Raw genomic sequence first — 15,163 nt, forward strand, 5'->3', positions numbered from 1 at the left:
GTTCATCTTCCCCAGACTCCACCCACTGCTCTGTGTCATTTTGTTTTTTTGTTCTTTTTTTGTAAATTAGACTACTTTTCATACGTGTTTGCATGAAAATGTCACACAGCCATTATTCAGCGAGGAAATATGTAAATAAAAAAACTGCTGTTTGTTTTGCGCTGAAATGCCACTGTGAATAGGCATTGTTTTTAACAGGAAGTCCCTGAACTGTTTTCTGTTTTTAAACCGTTACACATGGATGTTGCGGTTTACCTGAAAACACCATTCGTCATCTTTAAAGCCACAGTATGTCACTTTTTAAGGCCAAAAATAGATGAAAATTAAAAGCAAGATATTCTTTTGCTCTGAAAAACAAGTGTCTTTACTGTGAACGGGCTCGCATCTCCACAAACCTGACTCTTATTTGACCTGCTTGTTTCCATGGAGATGTTTTTGCTTTGAGTATAATCTTGTGGAGAATGTTCCCAAGTGTGGTTTTAACTCTCTCGGAATCGTGCAACCTTGAAAATGTGACATACTGTTGCTTTAAAGATGCAGTGTGCAGATCTTCTGGGGGAGGGTCTGCAACCTTTGTTGTTGTTTTTTACCTGAAATGTTCCATGGTATGACTTTAAACACATCTATCATTTATTCATACGGGTGTTTCTATCGCTCAAAAATACAACAATTCCTTCTGTGAACAGGGGCGACTCTCCACAGATCTGACCTGTAAGTGATAACGTTTCCATGGAGACAAGCAGGTCAAATAAGAGTCAGGTTTGGGGAGATGCAGTTTTTAAGCTTTTATTTCAGTCTATTTTTGGCCTTAAAATTTACAAACTGCGGCTTTTAAAGAAGACAAATTGTATTTTCAGGTAAACGGCAACATCAATCTTAAAAAGGCTTAAAAGAAACCAGTTCATTGTACTAGAAATTAGGGCCTGACCAATATTATCGGCTGATATGGGCACTTGGAGACATATCAGATATCAGATATCGGTCTAAATCTTGCCGATATGGGCCGATAGTCCACATGGGCATGTTATACCTCATTATAAATCTTAAAACTTTCAATATTATGTCAAGTTCATCCAATTTACAGACTGATAAATGTTAGTGGTCACCACATCTGTGACCACTAATGTTCTGCTTCTATGTAAATGTCAGTGTTGTATGTCCTAATTGTGTCTTATTGTGCTGTTTCTACCATCTTTGTCCTATGAATTGTCATTGACAGTTTGTCTAATTTTGTCTCCATCTCTCTGACCTGCCAGGGACTACAGATGAAAAGTAGCTTTCGGGCAAATTCTGGTGTATTTACACGTATATGTTCACAAATACATTGTACCTTTTAAAATAACAAAAAAAAAACAAAAAACGATATGTCGTACGTCATCAGTATTTATCTGAGGAGTTATTTGCCTCTCTAATGTGGTATTGCCCTTGACACATCTGTCAACATCCTCTATTATATTATATTTAGGGACAATTGTTTTGCGTCAGGTTTGAAAGGACACTTATTTGTGAAGACTTGTGATCTGAGAGGAGCCTGTGTGAGCAGTGAGTGTTACAAATGTGTTGGTTTTAGAGTTAGTCATTGGTTAGCTCTTACCTGCTGTTTCTCCCACACATAAACATCCTGTTTTCTCTGACATTGGCCAACTGTAAAGTGACTATAGTGTGTGTACGTGTTACTGGATGCGCATTGGAATGTAAATGAGCTGTGAATAGAGGTGTGAACGTGTGAAGAATCCCTCAGTCGTCCAGGTAGAATCCACGGCGAGGAGAAAATTCAGTTTGTCGACTTTAGTTAGTTTGGTTGAAGATGTTTCACAGCTCATCCAAGCTGCTTCTTCAGTTCATGAAGTGTGAATGATCAGCATTTACGTCATTACCTCGGCTCACTCATTTACCGCTAAAGGCTAATAGCAGTAGTTTGTTTACTTTTTTTACAGGCTAGAACAATATCCCATAATTGAAAATCATTACAAAGCATTACATCAAAATATCTGTCTTTCAAGTCCCACAGTATTTACTATTTATAGAAATGTCTTTTAAAATACTGAGTATTATTATTATTATTCAAGTTTGGCTGGCCGGTTTAAAAAGATTAAAGAGCTGCAAATGGTCCCCGTTCTGTAGTTTGCCTGCCCCTGAGCTAGAATGTCATGCAAAAATGCCCTTTGGCCGACTTACTGTTTTTAAATATGACTGTAAAGAGGCAGAATAACAATAAATGTCGCCTAAACAAACCAAATTTACAATCCAGTAGAGCCAGACCTAAGTTTTATAATCAATTGAAGATTTATAGTGAATTTTTTATCACTAAATACATCAGCTATCCAATTCCTATTTTATTCAGTATCATATCGGCTGCAAAAAAAATCCATATGGGTCGGGCTCTACTAGAAATGTTCCACAGTGCAACTTTAAATGAAGTAAAGCGAATAGTTAAAGTATTTCCTAGCAACAATATTGTCCCTCTATTGCATCAACCACGTATAATGGGACGCTCTCTAAGACTGTGGGGGAGGCAGGGTAAAATATGAGATTTCCCAGCGCGCGTGTAAACCAGGTCTGTGCTGATGCTTCACACACACAATGGGGTTATATAACAAACACAATGGTAATATTTTGGAGCGACTCTGACAGCTGGGAAACCGCTTAAGAGCTGACAGCACTGGCTTATGCAACGTCAAAACTGGTGCATTTGAAGATTTTCGTATTTGCTTAGACTTGCGTTATTATTGCAAATGCAGTTCCTTTGTGGTTCTCTAACTGTGGGAGATAATTTTAGTTTTATTTTCCATTCTACAGTTCGACATTTTGTACGATCATAAGCGATAAACTTTTGTGCCTTCGTTAACATTATTAGTTTGTACGACCATAAAAAAAAAAAAGAGTATAAAACGTTAAATTTTGAAAGCTATAGTGCTCTGGAATTAAAGAATTATGCATAAAATTTTGTTTTTAGTTTATTTTGTCCCTTATATATACTGTTAGTCGTAAGTGAAATTGTAAATGTAAACTTGATGTTCGTATGTTGCTTTTTTTTTCTTGGAATTTTGTCATTGTTTAATAGTTTTTGGCTTTATAAGTACTTTTTACTTGAGCCTAAACCTTTTCGGTCATGATCCATGGGGTTGTAGTCTGTTATGTTTTTTGTTTTTGTTTTGTAGTGCTGCAAAATGACCGAATAAAAATGACTGCTAAGGAAAAAAAAAAAGTTAAATGCGTTAATTTTTATTTAAGGTGTCCTATCTTACTCAAAATTGACTCTTGTGAGCTTTAAGTCGTGGTAGAATGTTGTCGTCATTTGTAAACGGGGTTAGACATTCACAAGTGATTTTCAGCCTAAACTGTTTCGGTCATACTTTTGTGAATTGTTTAACGGTTTATTAAGTACACGATTAAGTACATGACTGAAGAAAATAAACTACTACTACTACTTTTATTACTACTACTTCTTATATTACTACTGCTACTACTACTACTTTTACTTCTTTTATTACTGCTTCTATTACTACTTTTATTACTACTACTACTTTTTATTTCTACTACTACTTTTATTGCTACTACTACAACTTTTATTACTGCTACTACCACTACAACTACTTTTATTACAACTACTATTATACTACTACTACTATTACTACTTTATTTATTATAAAAACTACTACTACTTTTATTTCTACTACTGCTACTACTTTTTATTACTACTACTATTACTACTTTTTATTACTACTACTGTTACTACTATTACTACTTTATTATTATGAAAAACAACTACTTTTATTACTACTAATTTTATTACTATTTTGTTACTACTACTACTCTTATTACTACTTTTGTTACTTCTACTTATGCTTTTATTACTACTACTACTACTTTTATTATTGCTACTGCTACTACTTTTATTACTACTACTACTACTACTACTACTTTTATTATTGCTACTACTTTTTATTACTACTACTACTTTAATTACTACTACTACTCACACGTGTTTGAGTAACCTTTTAATATTAGTGTCTGTATCTCAGCTCAAAATCCTCTGTTCCACCTTGTGATGTCATGAAGCTCTAGTTTTCAAGCTCTTTTTTTACTTTTCGTTCAGTAGAGATTGGCAATTTCCAGCGCTGAAATGATCCATATGATTCTAGTGAAGGCGTATGGAGTTTAAAAACACAGTGGAGCAAAGAACTGAGCCTAAATATTCCGTGTTTGTGCGTTTTATTGTGTGTGAATGAAACAAAACACAACTCCGGGTCTGTTTTTGACGAGAAAACATTATAACATGGATCATAAAATAGCGTAATATTTGCCCTTTAACATTTCTGTGGTGCTTTTGTTTTACTTTTACCGTGGAATAGTCTCCTGATGGCTGCGTACGGTTTACAAAGAAACATGTTTAGGATGCATAGATTTTCTCCTGACCTTTTGATAATGCACTTGTTTTGGGTTATTATGCTTCCCGCCTACTGCACAACAAAGAAGAAAATCCAACACATTTTTTTTATCAGTACCAGTTTCTGAAAAAAAAAGCCTTCACGATGACGTCAATCAGCTATTATTGTGCGTGTTTTTCCTCGCTGTGGTACATTTCTTTCGCGTCTCGAGCCTTTTCCTTCATATTAAAATGGCGTTCGAGAGCCCTTATGAAAGCGCCAATTTTTTCGGTCGTTGGTTTTCCTAGAACGACGGCACGAAAAAATAAACAGGGTCAGTGTAATGACATCAAATACAGCCAAATGTCAAACAACACGCTGACCCACGCTGGAGATTAGTCACTGAGAGCCAGAAAATAAAAAAAAATCAGCCAACCTCCTGTTATTAAAAAGTCTTTGTGCCTGCTTTTTGATTGTTACATGTTTCGTAGCATGATAAAAATTATATTGAGAGCCGTAGTTTTGGTCCAGGGGCATTGGGGCTGGGTATTTATTAAAAAGTTGCACATTTCTCGATACATAGGCCACGATACGATACACATCTTTATACAGTTTTGATTTCAATTTGATATATTTCAAATCAATTTGATATAATTTAATAAAAAATGAAGGCCAAATCATGGTTGTGATACTAAAAGTCTTTGTTAAACCACTTCTACAACACACAAATTTTAATCATCAAACAGTGAAAATGTCAAATGTGTCGCATAAATAAGTTTCATTCCTTTGAACAAGCAACAAAACTGAAGCACTGTAACAAAATTTAATAAAATATACCAAAAAAAATACATTATCTATCGTGGGCTGCTGTATCGACATATCACCAAGAGTATTTTTTGGTATATTTTACTAAATTATTTTGTTACAGCTTCAGTTTTGTTGCTTGTGCAGTGGAAGGAAACTCGTTATGTGACACATTTGACATTTTCACTGTTCTGATGATTAAAATGTTTGTGTTTCATAGGAACTTTGCACAAAAAGTGGTTTAACAGAGACTTTTAGAATCACAGCCATGATTTAACCTTTACTTTTTATTGAACAGTATTGAATCGATTTGAAATATATCCAGGGCAGCTGCGAGGTCTTAAGTCTTAAAAAGGTCTTAAATTTCATGTTCCTAAATTAAGACCTTAAAAAGTCTTAAATTATGTTGTCCAAGTCTTTATTTTTTTGACAAAGGTCTTAAATTTCATTAGCCTATTTTTTTTGTTTACTCAACTAAAATGGAGAAAAAAAAAAAAAGAAGAAAAGTGAAATCATGTAACGTGAATGAACGTCTAATTTTGGAGTATGTGCAAATAATACGTTGTTTGTCTTGTTAGTGTTAAAAATGATTTTTTTGGGCTATTTTATAATCAATGCATCCTAATATAAATGAGTTCTGAATGAGATTTTATAATAGAAGTATTTTTTGTTATTTAAAGCAGTGAGTAATGGTCATTATTAGAATTGGATCTGGTGTTTTTCCATCCGCATAATGGGTGCGATGTTGGTCTTAATTTTCATTTAAGTGGTCTTAAAAAAGTCTTTAAAAAGTCTTAACTTTGGGGTAGTCAAACCTGGGGATACTCTGATATCGTATCGAGTAGGGATGGGCATTCAATGAAATTTTCTTAATCGTCGGAAGAATTAACGATCGATTATCGATTAATCATGAACGTTTTTATATTAAAATGATCATTATTACTATCTGCACTACTAATCTGCATAAATAAATTCAACTTTACGACACATAAACCGTAACGACTCTAGAGCCACATCAGCCCGTTTGACATTATAATGTGTTTAATTCAGTTTTGCACAACTCTCACAGAAACGAAACTTAAAACTGCATTGCTAATTTGCATAAACTAAGCGAAGATAAAACTACAGCTCTTGTGTCGCTGATGCGGTTCAATTTCTGTCGGATTAAAAGACATGACTCAGTGGAATACAGGTTAGTGTGACCATATTTGCGTTTGTCAAAACCAGGACACCGTACGGGGGGAGGGAGGTGGGGACTCGTCATCGACATTGAGCGACTCTCACCTGGTAAAACTTTTTCCCACTGGACACCGAAACATATGTGCTGCTTTGTTCACTGTGCACATGGACTCACACTTGTCCCGAACGCAACAGAAAGCGTGGAATTTCTTGTTCAAGTCATTGTTAAATACGCATTTGCGTTTCGTTACGTTGCAGACTGACCGACTGTTTGTGTCTCGCTCCTTCTGAGTGCAGAGAGACACATGTCCAGACCCCTGTTTGGTCACGCTACGCACAGCAACCTACATTCGGTTTGTCGATTTAAAATTAACGTAATCGATGAAATTCTTAATGATCAATTATCGATTCATCGATTAATCATGCCCATCCCTAGTATTGAGGTTTGTATTGTATCGGCGACTTCTGAATGATGCCCAGCCCTAATGATAAATCAATATTTCAATATTTTTCCACACCCCTAATGAGTGTAAATTATGTGGTCTCTGTGGTTTTATTTATACTTGTTCTGATTCAGCTCAAAATCATTCTAAAGCTGTTCAGGAAAGGTTTGTTTTTGTCCTGTGAATGTGACTTTCTGAGTTTTGATACTTGTTCAAACGAGTTCTAGTTTCGATGCAAGTTCTGTTATCGTTTGGTATCTGATTTTTGATACTTTTGACAACCCTAGAGCCACGCGTTCCCTTACTGGTGAAGAATATTGCTTCTTAATGTTTGTTTTCCCCTGACCCAGTTTATTCTAACCGCCCTGCCCTTCTCTTCTCTGCCCGTAGGAGCACCACCTGCAGAGGGCGATCTCGGCGCAGCAGGTCTGGGGAGAGAAGAGGGACAACATGGTGATCCCGGTCCCAGAGGCCGAGTGCAACATCCCCCACTACGAGTCCCTGTACCCCGGGGAGTTCAAGATGCCAAAGCAGCTCATACACATACAGCGTGAGTCATGAGTCGCTGAACTACGACGGGGGGGATTTTGGAGGAGCTGTAGGGACCAGAAAGATTATTGCTTAGTAAATTACTTTATATGGAGATGTCATTGCTCGGCCTGGAATGTTCCACAGTGTGACATTAAACAGCTCTGTCTTACATTTATTAAGTTAGAAACACTTTTATAGCTCCAAAAATACTTAGAAAACCACACATTCTGACTGTGAGCGGGATCGCCTCTCCACAGATCTGACCCGTATCTTGCTCTGGTTTGGTCATCATGAAGATTGAAAGGTTTATAACAGTAGCCAAAATATCGTGATATTGTATCGTCAAAAGTCTCTGAATAATATCGTGGACCATCATCATAAATTTCTTTGCTTAAATTAAGAGTTATGGTGCAGCAATGGCTAAAAAATTTGAGGGAACTACATCGACCATGATCCTTTGCTCCGTTTCAGTGCAGACTACAAGAAGAAATAACAGGTCTAAGCACTTTTTAGTCTTAGTTCTTTGGATTAAGTCTTGTCAAGGCATTTTAAGAGGAAAAAGTATCATAAAATATCGCAATAAATATCGTACCGTGAGATTTGGATATCGTTACATTCCTACTGGGTATCATTAACAAGTTGACAATACTATACATAGGCCACGATACAGCACATCTCGATACAGTGAGCTTTCGATTCGATTCGATACAATATATTTCAAATCGATTCTGGACTGTTCACAAAAAAATATCATGGCTGTGATACTAAAAGTGATACTTCTTGTGCAAAGTTAATATGAAACACAAACATTTTAATCATCAAAGCAGTAAAAATGTCAAATATGTTGCATAAATGAGTTTCCTTCCTCTAAACAAGTAACAAAACTGTAGCTCGGTAACAAAACAGTTTAGTAAAAGATGGGGATGTGACTAGGGATGTAACAATAACCTCAATATCGTGATATCGGATCGTCAAAGTTCTCACAATAATATCGTGGACCATCACAATATATCGAATTACAAGTTTCTTTGCTTAAATTAAGAGTTATGGTGCAGCAACAGTTAAAAATGCAGCAATCAGTGCAGACTCAAGAAGAAAAAAGCAAATCAGGGAGGATGATTTTTTCCGAAGTTGACATGGTAGTTGTATTTTAGTTGCAGTGACTTTTATGATTTCAGATTATAAAGAAAACAGATACTTTCAGGGAGATGCCGCTGAAGAGACTATCTGAGACTCATGAACCAAAATTCATGTTGTTCAAGCCTTTAAAATATTTCAGTCTTTTTTTCAAGATCGATGTATCAGAATTACAGAAAAAACGCTTTGCGGAGCTCTTAGCCAAGATGACAAATTTGACAGTCTTGAATAAGCTAAATGAGTTGAATAAAAAGTTGTATACGCTAATGAGTTGAATAGTTAAATGGAAAAAAATTAATTTGCACACAGTACAACAGGTAAAAAAGGACACTTGGCTATACTTAACTGGTGATTGAAAGTTTTACTTTGAAAGATGATAAGTTCAGAACAGATATCAGATGAGGTTTTCGATTTTAGTTTTCTGTTGCATATCATCCAGAGATACTATACTATCATTAACAAGTTGCCGATACGATGCATACCTTGATACATAGGCCACGATACGATATGATACGAATCTCGATGCAGTGAGCTTTTGATTTCATACAATATATTTCAAATCGGTTCATAAAAAAAAAAAAAAAAATTCATGGTTGTGACACTAAAAGTCTTTGTTATTAAACCACGTCTTGTGCAAAGTTAATAAGAAACAAGCGCGTTTTAATCATCAGACCAGTGAAAATGTCAAATATGTTGCATAAATGAGTTTTCTTCCTCTAAACAAGCAACAAAACTGTAGCTGTGTAACAAAATAATTTTAGTAAAATACACCAAAAAATACTCTTGGCAATATAGCGATACAGCAGCCCACGATGTCGTTAATGTATCATCACATTAGACGATACGATATATTGAATTGATTCAGTATTTTTGCACACCCATAGTGCAGAATGAAAACTTTTCAGTCATATGCAGCTAAACAGAACAGTTTTGAGGCGTGTCTGACATCTTTAGGAAGACTGTTCCAGATTTTAGCTGCACAAATCTGAAACTACCGTACATTTATTAATTTACACATGATCTTATTGCTCAAAAATACCTAGAAAAACAGGAATTTTCACTGCGCGGCATCACCTCTCCACAGATCTGACCTGTAACTTGCTCTGGTTTGGTCTTGATGAAGATGGAAAGGTTTAATCCCACCCTGTGAAACATTTCAAACAAAGCAATAAAATCTCCATGAAGAAAAGAATTTGTTGGACCCTCCACAGAGAAAAGAAACACAATGGACCTTTTTAAGCCCAGTTTCACATGTGACCGTCACATGAACTATGAAAATATTTATGACTCTTAAAGGTTTTTACAACTTTCCCCAAGGATATCAGAGCAGCGCTTGAGTTTACAATAGTCGCAGGCTGAAGTTACTAAGTGGCGCTGGCGATTCTTTGCTTGTATGTCCTTCGTGACTTATTGTAATTGACACATTTGACGACTTTAAAATATATTTCGCATGTAATTTGTCGATTTTATTTTATACTGTTTTTCCATCTCTCTCAATGCATTGTGGTCTGTAATGACATTTTAAGGTGCCAAAATGTGCATTGTGAGGAAAATTTGACAGCACTTGACTTTTTCACTCACTGGATATTTACTGGACACGACTAAAACTGGCGTGACCCGAAAAAAGCTCCTAAAATAGGGACTAGTCTCGACTAAACACTGCTGGCACACCTTGATTTTTACAACATTTCTCCAGAGAACGGCCCTGTTTTTTCTTTTTTCTTTTTTTTTTTTTGAAATGTCTAACAAAGCTTTCCACAATGACCAGTGTTTTGTCTGAAGTGAATCTTTTTAGTTAAATTGTCCAAACTTTCTTTGTTGGCTCCTCCGTGTGTAATGAGCTCCTCTCTGTTGAATGGCATTAACTGAACTGACTCAAAGTCCCAATTACAGCCCCAGTGTGTTTGCTGAGGCCAGACGCGGCTCAACCCCAGATTAGACAAGTCCCTTTTTATCCCTGACCACGTTTTTAGAAGCGTTTGTCCAAGAGGAGGAGCTGCAGTTAAAACGAGCTCCGGGAAAAATGTACAGCAACGGGATGAGATGAAATTATTATGTTTTATTAGACATGAGTTTGAAGAGTGTTTTTTGATGAATAAACCAAAACATAACAAAAAAAATGCATTAAAAAACAGGTGAGTTGATGGAAAAGTCCAGATTTAAAGTTGTATTTCTTCACCGTTCTTTGAAATTACACTTAAGAATTTAATTACTGGTGATTTTTATGACTCAAAATACCCTGAAAAACATTTTTACACTGAGTTAGTCGCCTCTACACAAATCTGACTTTTGTTTTGGCCAGTTTGAGTTTGAGTCACCATGGTTATACACATGTTTAATGCCATAGTGTGGAATATACCAGCGAGACAAGCAGGTGATAAAACCTCCACCAGAACAGTGTGCAGTCTTGGTAAACAAAGGTAAAATCAGAATCCATTACCCGTTAATGCCCGTGATAAGTCGGGGTCAGCCCATTAGTCCGACAACCCATTAGGCCAGGACTGAGCCAGTGTCATTATCATAAATATATTCACGCAGAGCCGATCGTCAGGACTACACCAAGACTGGACCAGGTCTAAACCAGTGTCATTAGCACAAATATATACACGCTGCAACCGCCAAGCCGATCGCCTGGACCAGGACTGAACCAGGACTGGATTTATGCTGTGTCATTAGTGGATTATAAATATATACAGAGCCGATCAGCAGGTCTAAACCAGTGTCATTTGCACAAATACATACACGCCGCAACTGCCGAGCTGATTGCCATTACATTGGGGCTAGGACGGGGCTAGGACGGGGCTAGGACGGGGCTAGGACGGGGCTAGGACGGGGCTAGGACGGGGCTAGGACGGGGCTAGGACGGGGCTAAGACTGGGCTAAGACTGGGCTAAGACTGGGCTAAGACTGGGCTAAGACTGGGCTAAGACTGGGCTAAGACTGGGCTAAGACTGGGCTAAGACTGGGCTAAGACTGGGCTAAGACGGGGCTAAGACGGGGCTAAGACGGGGCTAAGACGGGGCTAAGACGGGGCTAAGACGGGGCTAAGACGGGGCTAAGACGGGAGCGCTTCCATCACCTTCGCTGATGGTTTTACATAATAAAAACACTAAAGTCTCTATTAGCCTGGTCCATCGTTTCAGGAAAAGACTGGGAACGTCAATTGTTTCCAGGGCAACAGACGACCTGGATGCGCGTCAAGTATTTTTCTCCCGTTCGTCGTTCATTTGATTCACCTGACCCGCCCGTGTGTAATCACTACCCGTCCGTTTCAGCAACTATTTGCTGATACCCGACTTGGAGCAGGACTCTACCCTTGCGGTCCATTCCGATCTGGAGCGTAACGGCGATGGGTGCGTGATCTATGTCCATTTATATAAACAGTCCGTGCACTTGAGTTAGAAATGCTGCTATTGTGAGTCGAGGCGGCCACTTTTTCTGTTAATTGCCGTTTCTCTAATTCATACCTCTTGTGTTGGCCGGGCTTTTATTTGATTTTCAGAACCTCTCTTCTTAGTAACTATTGATGCTGTGAAACCAAACCACGGGCCAATTCGCTTCACAAACGGCTGGATAAGTCTGTTTGTCTTTGTTATTGAATTCTCCGAGTCCAGATGAAATAAAGTGTGTTTTCGCCTTAAACTTGGGGCAGTGGACCTCGAGAGAGAAGGCATTTTTCAAAACAGACCTCGCCGTTTTTATTTATCGACTTTTTGAGCAGAACTGAAGAGAATAAATGTCTCCAAACTGTGATTTTTACTTAGACTTAGAAAATATTATTCTGAAAAGCTGTATTCTTTCAGAGAGCCTGGAGGGGTGGTTGGCCTTCAAAACAGTCAATGAAAAACAAAATGTGTATAATTTTGGTTGCCTGGGTTTGCCGAGAAATGTTTATTTAAAGGTGCAATGTGTAACTTTTTCGTCGGATGTCCGTCACCTGCTTGTTTTTATGGATATGTAATTGCTCTGCCTGGAATGTTCCACAGTACGACTTTAAACAGCTCTACCTTTACATTAATTCAGTTTACAGGAGGTTTTAAAGCTCAAAAATACCTAGAAAAATGAATACGATGCATACCTCGATACATGTCACGATACGATGCATATCTCAATACATATGCCACGATGCATACCTCGAGACATAGGCCACGATACGATATATTTCAAATCGATTCGATACGGTTCAATAAAAAATCTTGGCTGTGATACTAAAAGTCTTTGTTAAACCACGTCTTGTGCAAAGTTCATATGAAACACAAACATTTTAATCATCAAAACAGTGAAAATGTAAAATGCGTCGTATAAACAAGTTTCCTTCCTCTAAACAAGCAACAAAACTGTAGCGCTGTAACAAAATAATTTAGTAAAATATACCTAAAAATACTCCTGTTAATATATTGATACAGCAGCCCACGATACTGTATCATCACATTAAACGATACGATATTTTCGATTAGGGTTGTTGGGTTAGGGAATTTCTCCTGCGGTGCGGTATAGCAGCTCAACAGCGCGGTATGTGGAGATATCGCACATCCTCTGGAGTTATGATATTTCCAGCGACTCTGAAAACTCTCTCCGATGATGCACTTGTTGCTCAGATGCACCTGTACCTTGGTTGTCACACGAATTGTGGGAGAAGTAACATTTGGCTTTGGAACAAGTGCTGCTGCATCTCTTCAACTCTCACTGTGGCAGCTCGGGTCAGAGTCCTGCTCCAGGTCGGGTACCTGCGGACTTAAAAGAGAGAGAGAGAGAACCCTGAGCACGTGGAGGAGGTGTCCGCAAAGCGTGATCAGGCGACGGCTGCACTTAACTCTGTGCGCATAAAGCTCTGTGGCGGTCCTTTCGCCTGCAGTCACCAGACTGTCTTCGCGGGCGCACGTTAGTCCTGGGTTAGTCCTGGGTTAGTCCTGGGTTAGTCCTGGGTTAGTCCTGGGTTAGAGCAGGATTCTGAGTCGGGTCACGTTGGTCACATACAGTGATCGTGGTGGACCTCTTAGTACCGCGGTGATTCATTTTTGCGGTTATTGCAACAGCCCGAGTTTAACCTCTTCTTGTGTAAAGTTCATCAACATTTTAATCGTCAAAACTGTGAAAATGTTTAGAGGAAGGAAATTCGTTTATGTGACACATGTGACAAACAACAAAACTGTAGCGCTGTAACAAAATAATTCAGTAAAATATACCAAAAAATACTCTTGGTGATAAATCGATACAGCAGTCCAGGATATCGATACTGTATCACCACATTAAACGATACGATATATTAATATTTCAATATTTTTGCACGTCCCTGACCTGTAACTTGGTCTGATTTGGTTTCCATGAAGATAAAAAGATTTAATACCATAATTGTGAAGCATTCCAGACAATAACAGGCAATAACATCTCCATGGAGAAAAGCATTTGACGAACCCTGTAACCAGAAAAGTTACACAATGCACCTTTTTAAAGTTGAACCTTTGGCAAAAACAATAAATCTGTTCTGGGGCAGGACAAATCCGGTACAAGGCTTTTAAATATAATTGCCGTGTTTGTCAGAAAATTTCCAGTCACATGTTCGGCTGTGTAAATGTCACTTAAAGGTCCTATATTACTCAAAATAAATTCATTTTTGAGCTTTTCTTCATGTTAGAATTTAGTTACCACCTCAAAAACAGACCTGGAATTGTGTTTTGTTTCATTTGCACATGTTATTTTGAGTATTTCTAAAGCTCACAATGCTCTGCTCAACCTTGTGATGTCATGAAGTGGATGTTTTCATGCAAACAGCTATTTTTTTTTTACCTTTAGTTTCATAGAGATTATCTAATTCCACATCTGAAATTATCCAAAAATGATTCTAGTTAACTCTTTTCCCCCTGGACGCCGACTAGGAACAACCCATACATATGTTACTAGGGCTACACCCATAGAGCATAATTGCATAAAAGAAAACAGACTTCCACGAGTGATTATAAATGATTTTTACACTCATGAACTTAATTGTAACACAGACATATTTGTATCTCTGGAAACCTTAGACTCTGAACTATTCATTTATGGATGTTTAAATGTGATTCAACTCATTTATAGGTGTATAACAGCTCACTGAAAATGAGAGTTTACCTGGTCAGGTGCAAACTCGAAAACAAAAAACTACATTCAGCATCTGATATCTGCATGTTCTGAGAACTATATTCATAAAAAAATAAAAAATATACTTTGTCAAAGTATTTAAACAGATTTCATATCACCAGGTACAGTATAGCCAAGTGTACACCTGTTTTTACCTGTTGTACACCTGTGTGCACCCAGTAAATTTTTTTCCATTTAACTTATTCAACTCATTAAGCTTATTCAACTTATTTTATTTATTTAACTCATTTAGCTTATTATAATATAATAATAAAACTCTTCCCCGTCAGTGTGTGTCCAGTATTTGTCATCTTGGCTATTTTCTCGTGTGCAGAGCTCCGCATAAGCGTTTTTTCTGTAGCGATTCTGTTATACATCGCATCTTGGAAAAAAAGACTGAAATATTTTAAAGGACTGGCCTGGGCAACATCCAGATTTCAGGGCAATTTTGGTTCATAATCGAGTATAAAGCTCAGATAGTTTGTTGGGACATCGCAGGACTCCACACAGACGCATCAGCGGCATTCTCACCTTCTCCCCGAAAGTCCGTCGCTGTCGCTGTTTTCCATTTTATAATCAACT

The 15,163-nt window shown here is 37.6% G+C and overlaps 1 protein-coding gene across 3 annotated transcripts in view; it reads left to right on the plus strand.

The window, feature by feature from the left end:
• LOC110169969 (enhancer of polycomb homolog 1-like) overlaps window positions 1-15,163 on the plus strand; it is a 112,732-nt gene that overhangs the window by 29,583 nt on the left and 67,986 nt on the right. For all 3 annotated transcript variants that reach the window (XM_055151175.1, XM_055151173.1, XM_055151174.1), the window contains one exon: window positions 7,187-7,346. In XM_055151175.1, the coding sequence (XP_055007150.1) occupies window positions 7,247-7,346 (100 nt within the window). In that variant the 5' untranslated portion in view covers window positions 7,187-7,246. The remainder of the gene's footprint in view (window positions 1-7,186; window positions 7,347-15,163) is intronic.

Source organism: Boleophthalmus pectinirostris, unplaced genomic scaffold, assembly GCF_026225935.1.
Source record: "Boleophthalmus pectinirostris isolate CB_2022bp ecotype Guang Dong unplaced genomic scaffold, ASM2622593v1 HiC_scaffold_15, whole genome shotgun sequence".
NCBI lineage: Eukaryota > Metazoa > Chordata > Actinopteri > Gobiiformes > Gobiidae > Boleophthalmus > Boleophthalmus pectinirostris.